General features: G+C 32.0%; 1 protein-coding gene across 1 annotated transcript in view; it reads left to right on the top strand.

Moving 5' to 3' along the window:
- LOC118190028 (alanine--tRNA ligase, cytoplasmic-like) overlaps positions 1–14,301 on the top strand; it is a 105,677-nt gene that overhangs the window by 21,179 nt on the left and 70,197 nt on the right. The window contains exons 6-9 of the mRNA XM_085822804.1: positions 34–179; positions 2,365–2,509; positions 8,134–8,242; positions 8,903–9,024. Coding sequence (XP_085678930.1) covers positions 34–179; positions 2,365–2,509; positions 8,134–8,242; positions 8,903–9,024 — 522 coding nt within the window. The remainder of the gene's footprint in view (positions 1–33; positions 180–2,364; positions 2,510–8,133; positions 8,243–8,902; positions 9,025–14,301) is intronic.

Here is a 14,301-nt window from a genome sequence, read left to right as displayed (position 1 = left end):
TTTTTCTAATAAATACATTTTTTTTTACCTCAGAATTTCAAGGTTCAACCCTATAAAGGCAAAACTGGATGCCATGATGTTGATGGCTTAGATACTGCTTATCGAATATTGGCTGACCATAGTCGCATGTTTACTGTGTCCATAGCTGATGGCATTTTTCCTGATTACAATGATGCAGGGTAAATTTTTTTTGAGTTTACTTTGAAATTAACGTATAAAATAGAAGTATGTAGAGCAGAAGACTTAAATCCACCAATGCCTGAAAATCATACCGCCTGTCAGATGTCAATAGTGAAATGTTGGTAGTTTTGACAAGATTTGGACATTATTGTGACGGATTTTATTATTCATTGTTGAAGAAAGCAACGTTATTCTTTTGGTAATTGCTTTTATAATTGTTAACAAAAATATTTTGTTACAAATAAATTAACTTTCACCTATAACTTAACATTAATCCTGTGTTGTTTTAGTTGAATATTTGAAGTAATTGAAGTTTTTGTAGTCTTCTGTTAAAAGGCCAGTAGTCAAATTGCGCTCAAACGCGGCAGCTTTTAAAGCAAACAATTATAAATGGGTGTCTATAAAAAATAATTTTTTGCATGCTTTTTTTAAATCCTTGTTTCTTTTCGTATAAAACTAAGGTATATTTAATATATATTTTTTATAAAAACTCAGAAAGGAATTAATTGTTTTTATATGTACTTTTTAAAATTTATCTATGTTTATTCTTTCTTTTCTGTATCTAAATCTAAAAGTTTTTATTTTATGGCCATAAATCCATAAAACTATATAAACTGCACAATCTCAGGTCAAAGCTGTGTGGATTTTGATCTTTTATTCTGTCATAAAATATTGCTAAAAGTCTGTCACAAAACTTTAAAGCTTTATCATGTGAATGGTATTATATTTTGGATATTTCAATTATAATATAAAGTTATCGGTAGAATTCATTCTAAAGCAACTGAAAGAAAATTCAGGATATACATCAGCAAAAGTTATGTTATAAGTACTCTATATTTTAACTAGCAGAAGTACCTGGATAGCTCAGACACTTTATGCATAGTGAAAAGGCTTCATTTAAAGGGATAGGAGTAGATCTTATCAAATAAATCTGATATAGCCAGCGATTTCTTTCTCTTATTTATTATTATTATTATTATTATTATTATTATTATTATTATTATTTTATGGTCAAGGTGAATTGTGCAAATTTTTACCATGATCAAATATAACCATAGAACAGTGTAGAACTAGCATGATGTAATGTAATAGTTTTATTAAGGACTGGACCTTTATTATTGTCTATGTCTTTTTCAGAAGTGAGACTTTAGGTAAGAACTAGTACTTTGTTATTGGCTGTGTCTTTCTTCAAAAGTGAGACTTTGGAAAATCACTATCCACTTTAGCCAGTTTCTTTACCATAAAAATATTCATGAAAAACTGAGAGAAATCACACTTAAATTCTGCATTAAAAATTCTACTGTGTTCTGGAAAGTTCCAGACTATTCTAAAGAGTAAATGGACATGCCACCATCTAGAGGTTTGAGCAAAAACTGATAGTGGGAATGCAGCAACTGTTTTAGTATTTCAAAATTTAACCTGTGTGTGGAAATATTAATATTTATTTTTATGTAAAAAATATTTCCTTGCTTAGTATATTGATTTCACTGATAATTAAAATGCCACAGCAGTGGCATGAACCTATGGTGGATGACATAAGTGCAACTTTATAATATAAATGCACTAAATGTCAGCCCCGTGGAGTGGTTTTCAAAATGTTATATAGACAGTGACCTTCCTCTTGTTTTGAAGGTCAAGTGCACAACATTTTATCAAGATCAGAATAAAACTCTAGATTTGTATGGATTATACACACACACACACACACAAAATGAATGAATCCAGTAAGTATAATTTCAAGGTCTAGATAGTAATTAATAACTGAAATGAATCTGCATTTATTGCTTTTAACCTTCTTAGTTTTATAATTAATAACAGAATAAATTTGGGAGAAAAATTACATACCTTATGCTTTGCTGAACATCAAAACCTTGTAACAATGAAAGATGAAAATATTTTAACTTATACAGGTGGATTAAAATATTTTCATTTCAACAAATCATTCATTCCAACAAATCACTGAGTTTGTTGATTAAATTTGGAAGACAAATATATTGCAAGTGGCTTCTTTAATATTGCTCAGTTTTATAATTAAATTTCAAACACAAATATCTAATATTTTGCAAAGTGGCAACACAAAGCTTTACCAGTGACCAGTTGGCCCACATTGTTATAGTGTTATATTGTAGATTATTTTCCATAATTCAGCATACTGTTAATTTTTATAATAATTTATATTTTTAGGTCTGTCCTTCGTAAAATAATTAGGAGAGCAGCATACACTGCAAATCGTGTCATGAAAACTCGACCTGGAATTCTTACATCATTAGTGCCATATGTTGCTGAATCTCTAGATTTTTATCCTGAAATAGGAAAACATGTTAAGGAGGTACTTTTTTTTTATCTCTGAAATCATGGTCTTTTTACATTGTGCATATGAACAATTTTAAGATTATATTGAAATAAAAAAGGGTACTTATGTATTATTTTTGTCAACTGTAAAAGTGTCCCTAAGCAGCATGCTTTAGGGTCAATTTTAGATAAGCACTACACACACACACACACACACACACACACACACAAAAAAAAAAAAAAAAAAAAAAAAAAAACGCAGTCATAACTCTTGCATTTTCATCTAATGCAATCTGATTGATTCCTGATAGGTAGTCTTTTGTTTTTATGAACAAGGATACAAATTAAATGTTTATCCGTATTTTCTCCTTGCATTTGGAGGGGTGGGGTGGATTGACATTTGATATCTGGTTTTTACAGAACAGCAAATAGTGCATTTTTTTCCAAAGTTGTGGGATCCTACTATAAAAAAAGTGTGCATTAATGGACATGATATAGTCAACTGAATATGACTGACAAAACAATAATAGACTGGAACAATTACGTATGGGATGTTTGTGCTCACAGCATTCTAAACAGAGCTTCAATAAAATTGGAGGTCTAAATCAAACAGCAGAAACTAACAAAAGCCTTTTTAAAGAATGCAAAAACAAAGGTCAAATGCTGATTGTTTACTAAATAAAGAGGTGTTAGTTTTTTCAGAATTCAATAAGAATGATTTGCACAATTTTGGCAGGATCTCCAACTTTCATAATTCGATGGTAGCCAGTTTATATGGTTGATGGGATAATATATAAGTACCAAAAAGTAATACATGTGGATTAAGTAAAGTTCTAATTTTTATTCTTATAATATATTTGTATTACTTTTTACTTCCTTGTACGAAGTAAAAAGGAAGTATTGTAATCGCGAAAAGTTTCAGGCAGCATATTTCAACGAAAATATCCATTTTCACCACTATCGAATGTAATTTAATGATGTTTTTGCGTGATATCTGTACGTAAGGACAGAATAAAATACTCTTTTCCTTCAAAAAAATTATAAAACTGCTTTAAAATTAATTCTGAAAAGAATTTTTCGTGGCGTCTGTACGAACGTATGTACGTTCGTGCATACATACGTATCTCGCATAACTCAAAAACGAGTAGCCTCAGAACGTTAAAATTTTGTATATAGGACTGCTATAACATGTAGATGTGCTCCTCGTATTTTGGTTGCAATCGGCCGCACCAAACGTATATAAATATATTTATATATATATACACTCTGTTACCCGTCTCAGTAATCTCAGTTTCTTTACTCTTATATGTTTGTAAATTGTACATTTTTTGCTTTAAAAATGATTGTATTATGTTGTTTTTATCTTCCAGTTAAGGTTTTTAAAGTTAGTAAATCTATATGCAATATTTTTAGAATTATCAATAATTTTAAAGTCGTCTAAGTGCCGCTAAGCCTGTTTTTAATGGCGGCCATTGATGTTTTCATTTGAAACAGGAGACTAGTGGATTTGTTGCCAATCTAGAGAAACTTAGCTTTGCAACAACAAAGATAACGCATTCATTTATTATTGCCAATTAAATCATGCTTAATTCTTTCTGGAATTTTTTCAAGGAAATAAGCATTTGAGATTTACTTCCAAATTTTTAATATAGATATTTTGAGTTTTTATGTATTTTTGCCTTCTCGCGAAGTAATAACTGAATTAATTAAATGAGAAATACTCAATCGTCTGTGAAAAACTGTTTCTTTTTTGTTTTACTTGCTTAATTTCTTTTATACATAGTTCTAGCTTTATTATAGTATTTGGATAGAACATGTGGCAACGATTAGATAATTCTTTAAATGATATACATTTTGTGCATTCTGAGTTATAATATGAATGAAATATAATACTGTTAAGTAAACCTAGCACTAGTGTCGCTATGGTAAACAAAGTGAATTTTAAAGAATGCATTTATTCCATTGTGGTTTATGCGCTGTCGGCGAAGTAGGTTTAATTCAATCTAATAAGTTTAAATAAAATGCAAGAAAAAATGCGTATAATTTAATATTCGGTACAAGGAAGTCATGTGGTGTACACATCAGATTTTTTTTAAAAGCAAGCTCAGTCTTTTTTCAATTCATTTTTGTTTAGTATTTATTGGAAAGCCATATTTTTTCGCTTACAAGACATTTATTGCAAAGGTTAAAATAATTACACATAATTAAAAACATTATCACTGTTCTCTGTCTTGTTCTGTACATTTTTGCACTTGATATTGCTGGAAATGAATTCTTTTTGACAAGTGTACATCCACTTATGCACCCCAACTAAATCTTACCATTGTCCTGGAGTTCTTTTTTACTCAGGATGTATCTAATTTTCCTTTCTGTGAGAATACGCTGAAGAATTTTGATGAGCTGATATTATGGTTATGCCTTTTTCTAAATTGTGACTTATCAGTTTTCCTGCATCATGTTTTCCCTAGTTGCAATGTTGTCTCCTATTACCACTTGGTCTTAGTGAGGAGAATCATGCATTTTAATTAGAACAGTCTTTATCTTTTCAGTGCACTCGTATGTTTATGTATGACTATTACGTCCTTCATCATACTGAATTCTCACCTGATGTTGAATCTATACAGGTTACACCCTTTCACTTAAAAAGCTTACATGCTTCATTGTTCTTGTTTGATGCTGTGTTATAAGGGCATCACCATTATGGTAAACTGTCTCTCTTGTTATTTTACATGTGCTGACATCATCTATTGGTAGTTCAAGATTGCTATCTCACATTCCTGATGGCAATATTGGTTTTATGTTTGAACTTTTCTGGTTTCCAATAAGCAACCTAATAACTAATGATGTTTAGAAATATATTATGTTAATGTATGTGTTACTGTAAAAGTTGGAAGACTGTTATTGTAAAAGATATCTAAATTAAAAAAAATTTATCTAAGTTTTAAAATTTACCACTGCATCCTAAACTTTATTCTTGGCAATAAAAATCCAAAATATCTCGTGAAATGTTTAAACTTTAGCAGCAGATAATGATTATAGTAAAAAATTATTGATTTGGCAAAAGCTAGATGTAATTTCTTTCAGTCATCATTTTGTATGTAAATCTTTTGCAGATTGCATTTTTTGGTGTCTGCAGCATTTACTAATTCAGTCCACCAAAATGTGTGACATCATCTTAAAAGGAATATGAATTTTCTAATAACACATTGAATAATTAAAAAGCATGATCTAATTAGGTAATAAAAAATGTAACACCCAGTTTAATGATGTAAAAAAATGCAAAAACCTTAATCCATTTACTGTAGATGTTTGAAACTTTATAGCATTCTCAACATCAGGATTATGAAAAAACTTGCAAGAAAAAGTTCTTCATTGAAGAAAGTATGATGCTGGCCAGAGCATCTTTAACTCTTGAACACATATCCATATGACTCACATTTTCAATAAAAAGAATAGTGAAAGTACACAGGTATTTAAATTAAACGAAGTAGAAAACTTCATATCACTTCACTACGGTAAGCTTCCAGATGGAGTGTCTTCATGTTGAAATGTTCTCAGTTTCTTTGATATAAATTTATATTGTTTTTCTATTCTCATCATTTGTGTGCTCATGTGAGTTACAAGAACAAACGCATTGGATCCAAAAGACATGATTTGTGTTTTTTGTAGAGAAAATTATAAATCTTCAGAAAAAGTGTTACATCTATGCCAATAATAAGACTTATGATCAACCTTAAAAATATGCACATTAAAATTTTTAATTTTTCCAAATGCTTTTATGAAATAAAATTTCTTAAAGGAATAAAAAAAATCGTATTATATATTAGCGTGGGAAAAAAATATATACCTTTACTCCATATCGATTCTTTATTAGACTATAGACACAGAGAAAAAATGCAACAAGAAATGTTAGCAGCACGTTGAACAAAGTGTTGTTGTGTGTTCCAAATACAAATATTTTTTATATTCATCGCACTGCATTTTTCGTTTTGCTGTGCTTTTTAGCTGGGCAAACACTGCATCTTTTTTTCTTGGTTCCGATAATTTTTTTCCAATAAAACAATTTATGTCATTCTCACTCTCGTTTTCAGTATCTATATTAGTTTCTGAATCAGTATCATGTGAACTAAAAGTCATGATCATGGCCATCCTCCTTTTCTTCAATACATTCTTCGATAGTTGATACATCGAATAATTTTTGCAACATTTTTGCTTGTAAGATAAATTACGCGACATGTTTGTCACTTCGTATACTATCACAAATCAACTAAATAATAGTAATATAAATAGGTGCACAGGTTCTAAAAGACCCGATCCAATCAAAATGAAGACTCCAAATCAAAGCCCCTGTGAAAACATGTTAGAAACTTGAAAAGGTTGACCTCAGACATGACTACACTCGATCTCAACAATTTGTGTGAAAATACGTATTATTTGTGAAAGGTTTGTTTAATCTTGTGGGTCAACTGGACCCAGTGAGTGCACTCGGGTTAAAGGGAGAGGAATGAGACTGCAGGATACCTCCTCTGAGATGTCCTTCACTAAAACTGGGACAGAGCTAAGCAAACTTGCACTCTCACCTTTTAATGCCCAATGCCTTTGCAAATAGACAAAACTCTCTACTTCTTGACCATGATGCATTTATGTCTAAGAGCACCGTGTATTGATCAAGAGGATCAGTTGTAGAGACATTAGGTATTCTGGAAGCAAGAGAGATGAAAAATTAGCAATCGCCTTCGCTAGGAATCGAACCACGGACCTCTGAAATATTGGCTCTGTGTGCTGCCCACTACACCACGAAGACACGCTAGGAAGGCGGGAGAAATACTTTATATACTCCCCCTTTTAAAGAGTGACTGGGGTTTTTAAGAGACCCAATCATCAAATCCTATGTGAGGAGAATCATCATCCAACACCCATTTAGTTTGGGCACCACTGTAGAGACATTAGGATTTTTGGAAGCAAGAGATTGAAAAATAAGCAACAGCCTTCGCTGGGAATCGAACCATGGACTTCTGAAGTACAGGCTCAGTGTGCTGACCACTACACCACAAAGGCATGCTAGGAAGGTGGGAGAAATACCTTATATATTCCTCCCTTTTTCTGGAATACCGGCCCAGGGTGCAGAACCACTACACCGCGAAGGCACGCTAGGAAGGTGGGAGAAATACCTTATACAGTCAGTAACACAACGACATGCAGTAACAGTGAAAAATAAATTGAGATAATCCTGTGTAGTTAGTATATTGATATATGTTTTAATCATTCTTATTTCTAATATTTCATAATATTATATAATATTTTAATTGAATCATTCTTTGTTCAAATTTTAAGATCCTTAATTTGATATGTAATGTGCTTGTATAGAAATATAGGTAAAATTTTTGATTCATGTTTATTCAAGATATTAGTATTACTTCATTGAGTGTAGAATATTATTTGTGATATGTACTGTCATTCTCTAAGTTGATTAGTTTTCTTTACAGTTTTGGAAAACATTTCGTATAAATTCCAGATGAAATTGATTTTTGCAATTAGGCTTTTAACAAGTTGATTTGCATATGATAAATCTAAGACGTATTTGTCGCACACATGTCAAAGGCTTAAATGTGTTTTGAAAATATGATTTTCTTTCTTTATAAATCTGGATTATTTTAACAGGTTATAGATATTGTAAATGAAGAAGAAAAATTGTTTCATCAGTTAGTGAACAAAGGTCGCAAAGTACGTAACAAAATGATGTCAGAAAGTACAGGAAATGTATTTGATGGTAATAAATTTTATTTCATAATTTATTATTTCGTAGAGTAATATTCCTTGGTACTTGCGTATTATCGCAACCAGGTTGGTGCTATTTGTAAGTTTGAGTAAAAAAAGTATGAATAGAAAGAAAATGTACATTTATTAATTACAGATAATTTTTAATACAGTTTTTTATATTATTTTGTTTTAAAATATAAAATAGCAATTAAACCCTTCCGATTTCGAATTTGAATAAGTTGCAGAATTATTTTTTCGGTGGAAATCTTTTGGCTATTGCTTTTAGCACTGATTGAAAACCGTATTCACCATAACCATGTACACGTCGACTTATTTTTACTTAAAAAAACATCCCAGAATTGCACAAAAATGGCATTGCGCACACTCTTGACTTTATCCATGTACACTGCTATTTTCTCATAAATTACAAAAATTTGCACGAAAATGCAGGAAAATTTTGTGAATCTCCACATGCTCTTTTTACAAAACTATGTATAACACGTAGGGTTGTCGTATAGGGTTGCCGTAAGTAGGATCGCCAAATTTGGCAATTTATGCGAATTATGGCCTGGTTGCGTTAATACGTAAGTACCTATTCCTTTAATTTGTATAAATTTCACATAGATGCTTTGTTTCATTGTTCTTTTATCCAAAATGATTTTGAATACAGGACAGAAATTGTGGGAATTGCATGAAATTCATGGTTTAGAGGAAAATGTTATTCAGGATTTACTGTTGGAAGTTAATATCTTACCAGATTGGGAAAGTTATAAACAAGTCACGAAGGAAAAGGTATACAACTTTTTACTTATTTATCTTGTTCTGAAATCTAAAATGTAGAATTTTTGGTACATTTAAATACATGCAGTTATTTTTATATTCCTGCTATTTTTTATATGCAATATGTATATAGAAACCTTTTTTTAAAAATTTTTTAAATTTTTGTTCAGAGAATCAAAAATTGTTTGAGTATTAAGTGCAAGAAATACTATGCTCCTAAATAATTATTTCTCCTATGTTCAAAATTCTCAGCAGTGCTTGCATCAAATTATAATTTGATAATAATTAATCATATATAAAAACAGTAGAGAAGGAAAAATTCGTGGACTTTACCCAGACTTCACACAGTTAGAAAGGACTTCAAAACAATGCATTCGCAAAAGCCTTTCAGGCATCTTGAATGAATAAGATTAAAAAAAAAAAAAAATATATTAATCTGAAATTCTGTGTAACATATCCATCACTTGAATTTGTCAAATTACCAAAGCTTGTTAAGACTCAGTAATTACATGTAGGCATCACTGCAGAGAGATGTAGACTTTAAATGCTAGTCTTTGGTATTGAGACATATAACCTTTCAGTAGTTAAGCTTCTTTATCAAAGTGTAATTTAAGCTATGATGTTCTTTTTAATAGAAACTGGTGGACACATTGTTTTTATTAATCCAGTGGTCGTACACCTGCTAATTAAGCATTCGTTGGGAATTGCCATGCATCATTTAATGGTCTCACTACTGAGAATGCACGATAGTACAAGTGATATTATATTTGTAACAAAGGTAGCAGGCAGCTGCCAATTAATTGAGGTTAGATTGACTATGTTGCACATAAACTGGGCCTTGTCTAGAAAAAAGTTAAAATTGTTAATAGCAGAATGATAGGAGAGTTAGAATCATAAACCATTAGCAAAATTTCTATATGAAGTGCAAACAAGAGGGGAGGGAATGAGTGAAATAACAACGGCGATAACAAGGAATGTTACTGTATTCAGGAATTGTTTTTATCCACAAAAGTATATAACTTAAGTGTACGTGGTTAAATCACTCATTAAAAATAAATTGCTGAACTGGAAAGATAAAACAAATGTACAGCTAATTCTATTTCCCATTGACTTGTTCCATTGACTTTTGAAATGCAGTCAAAAGTCTTTAATCTGGACGTCCATAATCTGGAATGATCTATAATCCGGACATCAAAGCTACAAACTTTCTGCGCATGCGCACAATACCTTTACGCATGCGCGTTTAATGTATAGCGGACGATATAAGCTAAGCTAAAATTACCTAATTATCTATTTCAGTTAATGTTGCAGATTGCGTTGTTCCTTAATCTTTGAATTGGATCCGGCATATTATTTTTTGCAGACTGTTAGAGCAATTTTATAAACGTAAGCTTGAACTTTTGATTATGTCAAATAGAATTTCCGATTCTGAAGCTGCCAAAGGATCTACAAAGCGAAAGCATGTTTCAATGTCCATTAAACAAAAAGTGGAATTGCTGCAAAAAATGGATAAACGCATGAAGAAAGTGACAGAGAGGTGATTTGTTTCTCTAACCATTCCAAAATCTATTTATCAATTTCACACTGCTCTGCGGGGAGGGGGGAACGTCGCGGCGCGCAATGAACTGGAAGTTGATCTGTCAGCACTATCCTCATCTTCAGCGCAGATGTTTTTATTTTATTCGGCTTATAATTCCTTACTAAATGTAGTGTTTCATCTCAATGAACTCTGATATGATTTAAATCAATTTCCTCGTCATTATAAATGTCACGAATACACATCAAATAACTAAGACACAATAACATGCTGAATAAATACTAATTCAGAAGACAAACAACAAAAATCAGCATTATATTTACAAAATTTTCACAGGACTAGTTTCGATGATTTTACCGAACCACCATCCTCAGCTGCAAAACCGCAAATGAACAAGATAGGAAAAAATGATTAGATAAGATAAGAAAGCCTGGACAAGAATAAGCAAGTGGCGCCATCTGTTGGTGAAACCAGAACTAAAACATAATTTCTTTAAAGGCCGAAGGCAAATTTGGATTGGAATTAGGATCGTTAACTAGAACAGAAAGATTTTTATGAATGTGAAATGCTTCTAGAAAATCCAGTTCTCCAATGGAAGATGTTTTTTTTGAATAATTTTGGCAGCAGAAAAATTGAAAGTGTGATTTTCGGACCAACAATGTTGCGCAACAGAAGACTTCTGTGTTTCCTTTTTTATAACATATACCTCATGTTTTTTGACGCGAAATTTTAAGGCTCTCTTAGTTTGGCCAATGTAAATTAAACCACACTGGCAAGGAATCCTATAAATACCCCAGGAATTCATATCCGGAATGGGGTCCTTGAGTATGGAACTCGGAATTTTATTGATGGGAGAATAAACAACCCGAAAGTTAAATTTCTGCAAAATGTGTGCAACTTTATAGCTAATTGATGGAAAGAAGGGAATGACAACAGAATTTTTATAATCTCCTAAAACAAGAGTGTGCTTTTTAGTGTATTGAGATGTGAATTTTTTAACTGCCTGATTAATAATGTTGGGTGAAAAGCCCCTGTCAATAGCTATTGCTTTTAAATAATTTAGTTCTTCATCAAGGGCTAGTTTGGAGGAGCAAACTTGAAGAGCACGGAAAACATAGGAATAAAATGAAGCTAACTTTTGTTTAGTCGGATGACATGATTTAAAGTGTGGTGGAAGGCAAACCGATGAAGGTTTACGGTAAACCGTAGTACTGAAGTTGGATGTGTTACGTGTGACCAGAATGTCGAGAAACGGAAGAGAATTGTAAGTCTCAAGTTCAAAAGTGAACTGAATAGCGGGATCAATAGAATTCATTGTTGAAAGAACTTTATTTAAATCATCTTTATTACCTTCAAACAGGGTAAAGTAAGTACCATCTACGTAGCGGAACCATGCCGGGAAGTTTAAAGTTTCAAACAATTTTGATTCATAATAATGCATGTAGATATCAGCCAGGATGGGACTGAGGGGGCTTCCCATGGCCAATCCCTCAGTTTGCTTGTAATATTTATTTTGGAAAACAAAATGTGTTTGTTTCAAACAGAGTAGAGTGAGAGAAATTAGCTCATCAATTTCGATGCAAGAGAAATGAAATTCGCGAAGTCTGATTTCTAGACATCTTAATGCACCCTCCACTGGGACATTGGTTAATAATGATTTTACATGAAATGAAACCGTGAGTAAATTACTAGGAGAAATGTTTTTAACATTTTTTACAAACTCTATTGGACTTTTTATGGTGTAAATGTTATTGTCTAATAGAGTGGAAAATCTAGAAACCAAATATGTAGCTAATGGATACAAGGCAGTACCTAAATTTGATACAATAGGGTGGAAAGGAATACCACTTTTATGAATTTTGGGAAGAGCATATAATCTGGCACAATTCGCAACAGATGGGATAAGTGAAATTTAAGTTGCTTGAAATGATTTGCGAAGATGAAATTTAGTGAAACGATTACTGGATGAGGGCATGATAAACAAGATCCTTCACCTTCTGACTTGTCAAAAATAAAAACTGCAATCAAATCTTTGCAAATCATTTCAAGCAACTTAAAACATTTGCTTATCCCATCTGTTGCAAATTGTGCCAGATTATATGCTCTTCTCAAAATTCATAAAAGTGGTATTCATTTCCACCCTATTGTATCAAATTTAGGTACTGCCTCGTATCCATTTGCTAAATATTTGGTTTCTAGATTTTCCACTCTATTAGACAATAACATTTACACCATAAAAAATTCAATAGAGTTTGTAAAAAAGGTTAAAAACATTTCTCCTAATAATTTATTCATGGTTTCTTTTGATGTAAAATCATTATTCACCAATGTCCCAGTGGAGGGTGCATTAAGATGTCTAGAAACCAGACTTCGCGAATTTAATTTCTCTTGCATTGAAATTGATGAGCTAATTTCTCTCACTCAACTCTGTTTGAAACAAACACATTTTGTTTTCCAAAATAAATATTACAAGCAAACTGAGGGATTAGCCATGGGAAGCCCCCTCAGTCCCATCCTGGCTGATATCTACATGCATTATTATGAATCAAAATTGTTTGAAACTTTAAACTTTCCGGCATGGTTCTGCTACGTAGACGATACTTTTACCCTGTTTGAAGGTAATAAAGATGATTTAAATAAAGTTCTTTCAACAATGAATTCTTATTCATCCTGCTATTCAGTTCACTTTTGAACTTGAGACTTGCAGTTCTCTTCCGTTTCTCGACATTCTGGGTACACGTAACACATCCAACTTCGGTACTACGGTTTACCGTAAACCTTCATCGGTTTGCCTTCCACCACACTTTAAATCATGTCATCCGACTAAACAAAAGTTAGCTTCATTTTATTCCTATGTTTTCTGTGCTCTTCAAGTTTGCTCCTCCAAACTAGCTATTGATGAAGAACTAAGTTATTTAAAGCAACAGCTATTGACAGGGGCTTTTCACCCAACATTATTAATCAAGCAGTTAAAAAAATTCTCATCTCAATACACTAAAAGGCACACTCTTGTTTTAGGACATTATAAAAATTCTGTTGTCATTCCCTTCTTTCCATCAATTAGCTATAAAATTGCACATATTTTGCAGAAATTTAACTTTCGGGTTGTTTATTCTCCCATCAATAAAATTCCGAGTTCCATACTTAAGGACCCCATTCCGGACATGAATTCCTGGGCTATTTATAGGATTTCTTACCAGTGTGGTTTAATTTACATTGGCCAAGCTAAGAGAGCCTTAAAATTTCGCGTCAAGGAACATGAGGCATATGATAGAAAAAAGGAAACAGAGAAGTCTTCTGTTGCGCAACATTGTTGGTCCGAAAATCACACTTTCAATTTTTCTGCTGCCAAAATTATTCAAAAAACATCTTCAATTGGAGAACTGGATTTTCTAAAGGCATTTCACATTCATAAAAATCTTTCTGTTCTAGTTAACGATCCTAATTCTGATTCAAATTTGCCTTCGGCCTTTAAAGAAATTATGTTTTAGTTCTGGTTTCACCAACAGATGGCGCCACTTGCTTATTCTTGTCCAGGCTTTCTTATCTTATCTAATCATTTTTTCCTATCTTGCTCATTTGCGGTGTTGCAGCTGAAGATGGTGGTTCAGTAAAATCAAAGAAACTAGTCCTGTGAAAATTTTGTAAATATAACGCTGATTTTTGTTGTTTGTCTTCTGAATTAATGCATCAAATAGTTTTCTGGTTGCAATTTTCTAATTTCGACTATGTGTAATGTATGCTTTACGCAT

The sequence above is a fragment of the Stegodyphus dumicola genome, chromosome 8 (genome assembly GCF_044657685.1).
Source record: "Stegodyphus dumicola isolate Sdum_Otavi_A_Nest chromosome 8, ASM4465768v1".
NCBI classification, from domain to species: domain Eukaryota; kingdom Metazoa; phylum Arthropoda; class Arachnida; order Araneae; family Eresidae; genus Stegodyphus; species Stegodyphus dumicola.
Note: the sequence above shows the minus strand (reverse complement) of the source record. Positions and strands in the feature narration are given on the sequence as shown.